The following is a 13434-nucleotide window of genomic DNA, read 5'->3' on the forward strand; positions in this document are numbered from 1 at the left end:
GAATAAGCTGACATTTATCAGGGTTTGACACTCAAAAATAAAAAATAGAAAATAGACACCAGCTCATGTGTCTAGAAAAGACAAGAATACTAGCAAAGTACCAATGCCTCTAGCCCACTGTGCAAAACATTACCCCTGATTGGCATTGTTCAAAGTGAATTTATCTTGTTTAAATATTCTTTGCAGAACATATTCCAAATCATAAGAAAATTAATTAGACAATGTTATTTGTTTATTGTTGATAACTAACGATCAAATGGCTGTGTAGTTATTTCAGCTATGAATTAAACCAATGAATTTGTAAAGGTACTTATCAGTTAGGTCTACAGTTTCTATGGTCGGTCCCTATTTATTGCACTAGCCATCTTGGTCAGGAGAATATAAAAGATATGGCTAGCACTTGTCTGGCCGGCCAGATTATTTGTTGAGCCCTGTTAATAATGGAAATCTGACATAACACGTAAAATGACATCAGCAGTATACGAGAACATATCTTCAAGACTACGCTGAAAGATGGTTAATCCATTATTCCAAACACTGACTGCGTTAACTTGATTGTAGTCAGCATTAAATAAATGAATTTGTCTACTGTGGTGACTAAGCACCATTGGTGATCACATTTTGTGAATGACATTGAGTTTAGGTATCTGAAAACTACATTTCCCTATCAATAAGTTAAATAAAATACTCCTTTTAAGTGATAGATCGATGAAAAAAACAGTGGACAACTTATGCTACTGGTCCGAAGCCCTGAGTTCAGCAGTCTGTGCCAACAACTTCTGAGTCCACTAGCCTGAACAATTGTCTCTTGGCATAATTTTCTATAGATTGCAGTGTTAATATGTACTATTATAAGCTGAGCATACGAGACCAAACATACATTTCCTACACTTGGAGTAGTAGCTTCAGACTAGTGTCGCAGACTGGTCCAATGACATTGGTCTAAAAAACCCAGGTAATAATTGTTCACATAATAACTCGAAAATCTACTGAAAATGAGGAAAAGAGCAAAGTTCATTTAAGCAGTCAAAAGTTTTTGGCATAAACTGAAATTTGTCCATAAATCGCAGTTATTGATGAAATAAATCCAACATTTTGTATTTTGCAAGTATGGCTGAAAGAATCAATTAGTCAGCAGTTCACGCCAAAAAAAGCAAATCAATAATCCAGGCCTGTAATACCCATTTTGGTAATATACTGATGGAATCGAATAAGGGAACAATGAAGAATATAGGGAAGTAAGCTCTACTGCCAGTACATTTGAAATGGCTCGCAAATAAATTCAATACAGGTCAGAATCAAAGAATAAATATGTAAAAGATATGGAAATCCAAACACCAAAGTCAAAAGATAAAAGTTTGATCATTATCAAAGACGGAAAAACATGGTTCACTTTTACAATTGTTGTTTTCATAGGTCTTCAAAAAATAATTTCACATGACATCTTTTCTCGAACAAAAAGCCTTCACATACCCTGTACATATTTTCATGTAAACATTTGGTACTTGGAGGCATCTAAATTATAATTCACAAATACTATTATCACAAATCATGTGTAGGGCATGTGGAGACTTAAAACAATGTATGCTTAAGAAGTTCTTTCAATCCTCCCCTAGTAGCAAAGTCCTTTAACATTAAAAATAATATATCTGTAAAACCACTACTGTTACAATAGTTAATCAAACATATTACAAATTTACATGTCTGTGTGTTTGTCTGTTGTTTAACACCACTATGCAATATTCCATCAAAATAAGGGCAGCCTGGAAATAATCTAGAGTCTGGACCAGACAATCCAGTGATAGATATCATGAACAACAATACACATAGTCCATGATAGTCATGGTACAATGACATGCAATCAACCAAGTCACTGAGCATGACCTCCCAATCTGACCTTCTTACAAGAAGCATAGCTTGCTGTGGACCTATTTTAACCCAGAATCCTGATGGGGTGAATTAACATGTTTTTGAGTCAGTGTCACTGTACACCAATGATCTAAAGAAATTTCTGAAAACAGGCACTCAAATAAGACTCCTTAGTAACATAGTAAAACTAACAGCAATTATGTTTTGTTTGAAGTCTCCAACTAAACACTGAGCAAGTCATTGCAAACACTGAATCAGCTATAGTTATCACATCCTCCATTAAACAATGAATCACGTCATCATTGTATTATAAAAAAAATACCCTGAACCCATTCACCATCATTGCTTCATTTCAGAAGCAACGTCCCCATCTCCCTCCCTCCTATTACAAACTTGGCACAGAATTTCTCTCTCTCATAAGCTTGAAATCAACACTCATTTAAAATGCCTCTTCTAAACACAAGTTCAATACAGATCTAAGTTGAAGCTTCATATGAGCAAGCCCTTGATATATTTTATCTAATGGTTAGACTTGTTATAAACATAATTTGATCGGATGGTTAAGTTCATTTCAACCCTACTCAAAACGAAGCTTTGATGGCGATTGGGTCCAGATATCTATCATAACACAATCTGCGTTAGAAATTGGCACTAGTCCTGCAGTCCTTGCTAAACTGCCCAATAGTTAAGGTATCATAAGGAATAGTAGAAATTTGCCATTTTGGGGATTTTGATATATATTATCATTATAAGGACTAGTAGATAAAAATGTTAGTTTCTACCACTGACAATGGAGATGATTAGATATGATACACTGGATAATCAAGGGTGTTGCTCTCATGGTTATGTAATGCTGTGCAGTTATTTGATGGAATATTGCTATATAATCATGGTTAAAAGCTCATAACATGTTGTGTTTAGGTTACCAAGCTTGAAAAAGAGAACAAGCTGACAAAAGTTTAGTTCCTTGAACATTCAATACTCTGACCTCAAAGACTGGTTAATAAACAACTGCAATTATTTTACTTGTATTCAAAATATCAATAGATATGCAATTGAAATAACAAAGATACTTCCAAGATTTCCTTATACATAAAGAAATGAAGTCAGCACTATGGTGAAATTGCAGTATGCATAAATGCTCCTGGCGGCTCCCAAATGGAGAGCAACTTGTTAACAAATACTGTATTCAGCTGATAGTCATGTTTCAGATAACCAAAATGATAACCTTCATATTCAATTTCAAAATACATTCCTTATTAATAATTGGACATTATCAGTAACGCAAATAAATAAATTTGTAATCTGTCGTCATTGATCAACTTTTTCAAGTATTTGGTCAAAGATTCAAGAACTATGGAAATATTATAACTTTTTAGCAAGATTATAAAAGATTCTAGGGAAAAAACATCAATAAGCAATACTCAATTGAGAATATTTCAATAAAAACCCATTCTTTGAATACCCAAGTGGTTGACATTAGCACACACCTGCTGAATTGATATACTTAGGTAAAAACTGAATAAAACATTTTAAATCATTTGACATCTCAGACACTAGAAATTGATGCCAATTAAAAGAAATAAAAAGTTCAGTTCACAAAACATTTTTACAGTATGTGAGTACCCAATATTCAACACTTAAATATGTTGTATTTCAAACTTTTACAGCACTACAATAACATTATTACAAAGGTAAGTATTGTAAATAATAGATGATAACATAATTCAATGTTTTACATCATGTTCATTGGAGTACATACTTGCGCCATCCTGTCAAAGGTTTACGTTTTTCTTCTTCTGTTCGAAATGCGAGTGACAGTGCTGCTAATGGCCATGCTAGAACCAAACACATTCCTGACATCAGAAGTCGGAGTGGGGCAACCGTCACTGACATAATCACAATCTGAAACAAAATGAGAAGAATTAATGTCACGGAAAACACAACCATGATTGTTCAGATTCCCAAGCAGTCTGTGACTTTAGCCACTTGTCTGATGCCCAAGGCTAGTCAAATTTTGTTGATCCTGTCAGCTTGGCTAATACCTATCAATATATACTACTCCAAAGATGTTAAGGACTGGGCCAGCTTATTCTTTCATATTACCATAGTTAATCTATTAGGCATGACAGATTATCTATAGTCATATAAACGAATCAGATGTTCCTTAACTTCTTTGGAGTAGTATTCTAACCCTAAATTTACTGAAAATGATGCTGAGAGACAAGTTGGGGCAAGTTGATGCAAACAGTTTTGGCACAAACTGCTTCAATGTCAGTTGGTGCTTTATGACAAACCTATACCTCCATCTGCCTGTATCAACACAATTATCATTTGAAAGTCACTAAAGTAGCTACTTTTTGTCAGCAACAAGAATAATTGAAGTTTAGTTTTTATGATCTGCTTATGTTTTCCAGACAGAAAGAAATTTGACTTGACTCTGTGGCTTAAGTTGCAGACATATCACATTTCATAATAGTACACACAAATGGTTGAGCAATGGGCCAAATGACAAATGTTGAAGAACAGGTCAGCTAAAAAGATACTTTATTTCAAAATACTTTAGGAAGAAGACCTTGCTGAACCTGTTGGCCACCTTAGTTTTGAACACTGCATTACCTGTGTGGTAAAGATTCAGCTATGAAAACATGTTGATAATGTAAAGTTGCATTGGTGACCCTGTGGTTAATTCATAGAACTAAACTGCCACTGTGGTCTAGTGGTAGAGTGTCCGCCCGGAGAGTGGAAGGTCCGGGGTTTGATCCCTGGCCGCATTATACCAAAAGACGTTAAAAGATGGTATTTGTTGTTACCCTGTCTTGCGCTCGGCATTAAGGGGCTAAAACAAGGACTGGTCGGCTCGGAGTCAGTATACTGTGTCTGAGTGGGGTATTCATGTTAAACTGCGGCATGGTATCTCAGTGAGCTAGCACTATAAATCGGCAACCTTATAGAACTGACTCTGAGGTCAATCTCATTCAAATCAGATTTTTTACATGGATACGATACATGTTGCCATGGTTTTGATAGCTTACAAATCTCAACATTGTTTTTGATACATCTTGATCAACTGAGCCACAAAAAAAAGGAAAAGTTTATGACATGAATGATGATTAAATAATGAGTCAATGATCATTTTTAAACTGCTCGGCACCAGTTGCCAAAAGATCTTAATGGCTTATCAATTCAAGCAGTGAAAACAGCTCTACCAATAATGCAGTAATGCTGGGCAAGGCAGTTTAAGCTCCTAGTTATCAGTGCTAATATTGATTTGAAATACCTGGGTAGATTCAGTTTCCTTTCTGACAACTCTATGTAACTTGTCCCACTGAAAACACACTGTACCTACTGTAAAAACATTTAATCTAGGATTCCGAAATAAGTGCCATTGGCAAACAAATTGGGGAAAACATAATTTGGTTCATAACTGTGATTATTATGAATATCTGTATCATGTATATAGATGTATTTGTAAATTCAGGGATATTTTAAGTGTGTTAAAATGTCTTTTTTTTCCAATGCAAAAGCGTAAAACTAAAACATCTTTTTGTTTATTGGTCTTGTCAGTAAAATGCAAGTCACCTCTGCTAGCAATAACATTAGTTATTACTATAATAGCATGGTTGATGGTAATATCTACTGACATGTATTTCAGACCTCGTATTGAGGGCTCTTCATGACATGGATGGTATTCATATACTGGTCCTAGACTCTAACACAGCATGACTATCAGTTACCTTTTTTATCTGTGACTACTTTGGGTTGAAAACACTATTGAAACAGTGAATAAAGAAAAAGCTTTCTGCATTGTCCATTGTTGTATAACATTGGTAGTGTCCAATACAATTAACATAATAATACAGTTTCCTGGTCATGGGTAGACACTATTAATTAATCCAAGTATCAACATCTCAGTTATGACTACTGGTTTATGTTGTTAAGCATTCTGAAAACAAGTCCAATCTCACTAACGTCAGATCTTAGTGCTCACTAATGCTACACAAAAGATCTGAGGATGTCCCATTACAGGTTATGTCAGAACTACCTCTGATGAACTTTGACCGACCAATGAAATGACTAACAGGAAGTCCATATTAGCCAATCAGAAAGCAGCTTTCTCAAGTGTTATGCCGCTATTCTAAACACAGCAATTTCAATTCCAGACTACACTTTGAACAATATTTTGATGAAGTTCTTGATTCAAAATTTGAAAACTGAACAAGAGAAAATTCTGGAATGTTTAATAAATAACTGAGATTGTATGGCAGTACTTCTCACGGGCTATGAAAAGTCTTCTATTTCCAATGTTTACCCCATTGAAGTAAGAGACAGTCAATGTCTTGCAATTGGTTGGTTGGTTGGTTTGTTGTTTAACGCCGCACTCAGCAATATTCCAGCTATATGACGGCGGTCTGTAAATAATTGAGTCTGGACCAGACAATCCAGTTATATTTTCTTATGTGAACAAACTCAAATTATTATCTTTGCAAGATCTCTTGGTGCCATGGGACCATATAATATATGGTCCCCCACTTTTCATACCTATATAGTGCCAGGGGACCATATATGGTCCCATGAAAATGTCCCTTTTCAACTGTGAATTAAGATGTCAAACACTGAGTGCGCAAACTTAAAATTATAACAATCATCACCCTAATCATCTCAGCTTCAACATCATGTAAGTCATAGTTTAAACAGTACTACGGATTGTGAAATATGGTGAGATTAATAAAGTAGTTACTGAGCTTCTCGACCTTTTCTGCCACATTGAACTTCATGCGAATGACGGCAATATTTTTATTATGCACCAATTTCACATTCTTGTAACTATTATAACATCAGACAACCAATTTGAAAAAGAAATCTGATCAGAGTGGTCAGAAAGCTTTACTTGTCCCCACTGTACAGTTATTGGCGTAAGAGTACAAACGTTTAGTCCATAACGGAAGTTTTTTGTTCAAGTATTGCATAAGTTTATCGACTGTGTGTCATGGCGATTAAACACGGCGCTAGAGATGAAATGACAGTGCGGATTGTCTTTCTGTTTATGATGCTGATTTACAGAAAATATCCAAATCAAAGACATGGAAAAATAGCTATGACCGTTAATATTAAGGTGGTATAGTGTATTTTTATTGAATGGCCAAGCCCGAAGTGATTGACAGGGCACGTTGGCATCATATCTGTGCCACGATTTCTTGTCTACCGGTTGTCCTACATGCTCGCTCGTTTAGACAAATAACTGCTACTTTTTTTATATGAATTGACTAAGAGTCATTGGTAATTGCTGAAACTACCTGATCGTGTGAATGACTTGCCCTAACTGTTTCACATTTTGTCGCAAAAGGACATTTCAAAAGTGTGGCCATGATCACCTAACGTGAGACAACGCCATATTGTAAACAAATTGTACCAAGGTCGGTTTCACATGTGGTAGCTCGGCCCCCGTTTCTGTTGATGGTACACGTGATACAAACATCATCCAACTACTGAAATTATAGAAAACATCAACATAACTTCTACAATGATGACAGCAATACCTTTTTGCATTTGGGTTAACCGCTTATGGATACGATGTGCTGTAAAGTTTGATTTTGATTTTTTTTCCCTTTCATTGAAACTGTGATAATGGCGCTAGATTGGTTTGCTAAATTGTGTACAAATGCCGATTATGAACATGATCTGATGGTGTGGGATAAATTAGGTTGTAAGAATTTAGGCGATTATCACGATCTGTACTTTAAAAACGATGTACTGTTACTCGCCGATATATTCGAGATATTTAGAAAAACATGTTTAAAACAATACGGTTTGGATACGGCATGGTACTATTCCAGTCCCGGACTATCGTGGGATGCATTGTTGAAGAAGACCGGTGTAGAACTAAAATTACTCACCGATTATGAAATGCACTTGTTTGTTGAGCAAAGATTAAGAGGTGGCATATCGATGATGGCGAAAAGGTATTCTAAAGCTAATAATGAATTAGTGGAAGGATATGATTCGAGTAAACCTGATACGCACATATTATATCTCGATTCCAACAATTTGTACGGATGGGCTATGAGTCAACCTTTACCCACAGGTGGGTTTGAGTGGGTTGATGTGAATGATATCCCCACAGATTCCGATAAAGGGTACATACTAGAAGTTGACTTAGAATATCCAGCCGAGTTACACAAAGACCATAACAGTTATCTGCTAGCTCTCAAAAGATTAATGGTTAATAGAGATTGGATGTCGGCATATCAACACTCCTTGATGGGTAATACTAGGTTAGCTAACGTAGAAAAACTCGTACCAAATTTGATGGATAAGACAAAATATATAGTTCACTACAGAAATCTCCAGTTATATTTATCACTAGGCATGAAAATAAAGAAAATGCACAGAGTTCTTAACATGCTTAAGTTTGATCAAAGACCTTGGATGGAGCCCTATATAACTTACAAGGCTGAACACAGATTTAAGAAAGATGGCTACAAGCAATTTCGAAAAGTACCTATATAAGCTCAAGAATAACTCAGTATTTGGAAATACTATGGAAAATCTAGGGAAGCGTGTTGATCATGTTGATGTTAAATTAGTCAGATCTAATGAGGAAGAAAGACTTAGGAAACTTATAGCCAGCCTGGCTTTTAATAGAAGCAAGATATCTGATAACGACTTACCAGCGCTGCATATGCAAAAAAATAATATAAATTTCAACAGACCAGTGTACGTTGGTATGAGCATACTTGACTTGTCAAAACACTTAATGTGTGTCTTTTATTACAATGAACATAAGAAGCATTACAGTGATAGATGCGAGGTGTTATATACCGATACTGATTCTTTGTTGATGGAAATACAAACCGAGGATGTGCATAAAGATATGGCAGAAAAAATAGATATGTATGACACGAGTGATTACCCAATAGATAATCCATTGCACAGTGGAGTATGTCGGATAAAGACCTAAGTCTAAGATGTATTCTATAAAGAAGGCTGATAATGGGGAGATACGAAAAGCTAAGGGTGTTCAAACACGACCAGTATAAAGAAGCATCCTTCAATGGCAGAACATTCAAACACGAGATGAACACTTTAAGAAGTGATAATCACAGGATATATGGGTTAAGAATGAACAAGACATCATTATCCCTCTTAGAAAAAGGTGGATTGATGAGGATGGTGTAACTACCTATGCTTATGGTTACTTAGGGCGGTAATAATGTATCGTTGGGAACAATGAGCAACTCTTCTCGTACAAATCCCCTGCCCAGCCCATCTTTAAGATAATATAGAATAGGCTCACCTGCTTTCATTTCCAATATCCTCCCGGGCTATAGTAAATTTTTTCCATTTTTGATAAAGATTAATCTTTCTTTTAAAACAATTCATGACATCGTTGAATCGTATCATGGGTATTGCATAAAAAATGACCTCTGTAGTAACATTATTGGGTGGTGAATCCAGTGGAAGCGCGGAAGAACTGTCATTGCCTATACTACTCCAATTGTGTATGCATATATATAATCAAATTCACATTATTAATCTCCTCAGAAAATAGAATATATTATCATAACACAACAGCTTGTATTTCAAACATTCTGCCATAGACATTAGATCTAATTAATATTACATTTACAAATTATTGATGTACACTGTACTCTCAATTAACGTATGATAATCTATTCCAAGTCTTCAACTCTTATTTGATATGTTATCTGAAATGTCAGCAATGAGAAAACTTTATTTTTTTCCGTTACAATCTGCAATTTTATTCAAATAGGCTAATAGACAGTCAGTGATTTCCCGCCTCTTTGAATTTATCGTCTGGACAGGTTCACGTGATTTGAACTCAGAAAGGAATGTTTTACAGTGAGAAAGCTGTCCAAATGGATCCAATATTAAACAACCTAGACTTTTAATATTTTAGCTTCATCTATAAGAATCTCAAATGGTTCAATTTATAACATCAACAGTAAAAAGTAATTAGATTTGCTGACAATATATAGATAATAGATTTCTGAAAGACAATGGTTTCAGTGTAAATGTGATTTCGTTTTGATGTTTTACATAGTTTTATTTATGTTTTTTTTTTCACTCTGCATTATCTTAATTATCAAATACTTCGATCAGTGACATAGTACTAATTACCATGTTTTGTATCCTTAGTATGAAATAGATTTTAACAAAATAAATATTTCTCAAAATCAAAGCCTTCTTGTGGTTCTTTTTTTACCATTTTAATTTGTATATCTTTCCTCAAAGCTGTAGTTTAGCTAGACCAAAAGAAAAATAGGAAAGACATATTTACTAACTGAAAACCATTTATCTTTCAGATTTTGCTGGTTAATTTTCGAAGTTCAATACCAAGAATATATTTATCCATTTATGACAAATAATTCCATTACTTTCATTGACTTACGATTATTATCTATTTCAAACTTTTCCTTTAGTAGAATGGGATGGAATGGGAAACCACTGGAAATAAACTATCAGGTATGTCCTTAAATGTACATGTACATACCTAGGTGTAAAGACACTTCTTAAGTCGTATTTATAAAACAATATGAAAGAAAAAGTTGTATTTATATGGACTATCCATACAAGTATATTTTGAGCAAAGGTCTAAGTAAGGCAGTCAAGTGCGAAATACTAGCTGAGACGAGGATGTATGTTTTCTAGTGGGCATAGTGAAACATGAACTGTATATACATTGAACACTACTTTAATCGAAGTAATTCATATTTTCATTATTTTCTCTTTCACTTGATCTAGATATTATTTATAATTGTACCGTAAAACAATAATATTGCCTTCCTTCACCTGTACTGTGCAAGTTATCATTTCCTTGTATTAAATATAGCCTACTTTTAAAATTAAAATTGTCCAATTACATCTTGTTTCAAGTTTTTATAATTAATTACAGCACATCATGACACCCGAAGTATCAATAAGCGGTCTGTGTGATTGCACAGCGAAGCAATGACATATGGCTTCCGAGTTGCGAGTGATCGAAAATAGTTTTTTTTAATAGATTTGCTGCCCATGAAAATGTTTCAATGATCTTGATTGAATCTACATGTACTTACTCTTGGGTGGTATTACATTAGTATGAACTTGTTCATTATTAAGAAATAATACTGAAGTCCGATATTGAGCGGTGTCAATTAGAGTATTGTTAGGGCTGTTTAGCGATCTTTCACAGTTTGTCCTTTGAAAATGTATGATGTCAATTACCCCGAAGTTGTTTTTATCATTAATAAAAGGGCATGGTCAATGAAACATACATGGACGTAACAGGGTAGTGTGACATAATCGTTGAAACAGTCTGCATATGAACTAATCACGACCACTTCTGTCAATTTTGTTTTGCCGTCAAAAACACAGACAATTTCTTCGGGATTTTTTATCAGTAAATATAACTCACGGAAAACTCTCAGTGAATGTGTACTGCAACATCAATGTCATATGTCTATCACTGTTATGATATGTACTTGCCAATGATATGAATTATTGGACATTTAGATTTCAAACATGAGCGCTTACTTGACTTTACTTGCCATATTCGGGTGCTTCCATATTACGAGTAATGTAGAAAAGTAGGAAACATACAATACCAGCACTTTTATCAATGGCTAGGCAGTGCATAGATCTTTTGGATTTGGTGACTTTAGATACTGATGGAAAGACAATCAACTCAAGTTACCTGTTATACAATTTGGTAATACTGTGTGAAGAAATAACACTTTTGATACAATGTATACATTTTTGAATCTGCGACATCATAGTGCGGCACTAAGCAGTATGCAAAGCCAGTTGACGGCCAGGCACTATGAGGGTTAAGTCTGTGTATAAAAAACAAACAGAATGTCTAATTAACCTTTTTGGGAAAGTGTTCTGTCAGACACGTTTCAGTTACTGTACATGTAGATCTATATTCATGTACATAAATGTTACCTTGAGTCAGAAGCATGTTCATATTACTTTGGCATGACTGTGAGTTTGAAAAATATATTCATTAAAACTGAAAAAAACCCTGCTTTTTTAAAGTTTTACGGACTGGAATTTTCCTCCATATGTACTTGAGTCAAGGGCAATGGTACATAACTTTAAAAAAGGGCCTCTGTGACCTGGTGATAGCAAGCAATGACATGGTTAAACTTTGGAAATGTTTGGGAAAATATCAAAATGACATTAAAAATAAAAAAAATAAATTCGTATTGGGTACATGAGATATGAGATGACGAAATTGTAAAAGTATTGAAGGAATATTTAAGATTTGTTGGATGTCACAGAACACTGTTGAAAGGTTATACATATCTTCTATTTATAAACACACTGGAAACGAATAGAGCATTTGTTCCCACTCACTGTGGTTGAAATGACTATCTAAGTTAAGTACTCGTAACACAAATATTATAACTTCCAATGTGTGACATGTTTCTATAAAACAGTAAAGATCTTGAAGAAGGGTGGTCAATGTAAGTTATGACAACGCCTGTTCCGCAACTAGACCTACTGTCACAATTGCAATGACTATGCATGCATATACAGGTACACATATAAAATGTTCACAATTATTAAATAATAAATAAATCATTGTACACATATATTTTCTAAATACCCAATGTTGATCGATCCGTAATGTTATGGTGGGAAGTAAATCAGACCTGAATTTTGTCCAAGATTCCGAAATGCAACCGGTGCACAAACGGGTTCTGAACGTCCGGTACAACAAGTGATTCTTGTCGCGCAATGGGCACGTTTCTCTTCATTTTCTCTAGTTTGGTTGATCAGCAGACACTTGTCACATCGGTATCACATTGGAATATACAACTCGGACATTGCGTTATCTTTTGTGCCGTTTATCACGGCTTTGAGGTGTTGTACGAGTTTATTTTTAGCATGTACTATTAACCGTTCAACACATCGCGCTTTCGATCTGACAGTGCGTGTCTCTGTTGTATGACGAGCAACTAACTGTCATGGGTCAAATCAGTTATTACGTTATATCAAAAATATTTTAAACTTCCTCCAAACACACGTTTGATAACTGTTGATAGTGTTATCGTTCAGAATAAATAATTTAAATGGAAACAAAAAATAATAATTTCATGATGCAACATAAAGTTGGAATGACAGTCACCAATATCTGTGACTAAATGTGCTCAGTGAGGAATTTACCAGAATTAATAGTGTTAATAAAATGTTTTATGCTGATCCTATAAACATTAAGAGAATATGATGAAATATACACAATAACACATCATCCATGGTACACAAATTTAAGCTTTTTATGAACTAAATTTGTACAAAACATTTCTAATTCTTAAACATTTCCTTCAAATAAAAAAGGAAACTGACCTTTTGAATTTATTTAAAAATATCACATCTCAGACATTAAACACTTTATATTTGTCATTAAAAAAGTCAGAACAATGAAAGTTTGAAAATGAAATGAGCTTGTGACTGCTGGTTTATACAATCACCAAGAGAATATACCTGTAACTAAAATAGTATTCACTCACTCACACATTAATGTGCCTTGTATTGACAATACTCAGGAAACTTGGC

The 13434-nt window shown here is 34.6% G+C and overlaps 1 protein-coding gene across 3 annotated transcripts in view; it reads right to left on the reverse strand.

The window, feature by feature from the left end:
- Positions 1–12754, reverse strand: part of LOC124142595 (lysophosphatidylcholine acyltransferase 2-like) — a 50615-nt gene extending 37861 nt beyond the window's left edge. For all 3 annotated transcript variants that reach the window (XM_048397882.1, XM_048397881.1, XM_048397883.1), the window contains exons 1-2: positions 12531–12754; positions 3632–3774 (exon numbers count right to left, since the gene is read on the reverse strand). In XM_048397882.1, the coding sequence (XP_048253839.1) occupies positions 3632–3774; positions 12531–12635 (248 nt within the window). In that variant the 5' untranslated portion in view covers positions 12636–12754. The remainder of the gene's footprint in view (positions 1–3631; positions 3775–12530) is intronic.
- Positions 12755–13434: the final 680 nt, after the last annotated feature.

Source organism: Haliotis rufescens, unplaced genomic scaffold (assembly GCF_023055435.1).
Source record: "Haliotis rufescens isolate VD_foot unplaced genomic scaffold, xgHalRufe1.0.p SCAF_17, whole genome shotgun sequence".
NCBI lineage: Eukaryota > Metazoa > Mollusca > Gastropoda > Lepetellida > Haliotidae > Haliotis > Haliotis rufescens.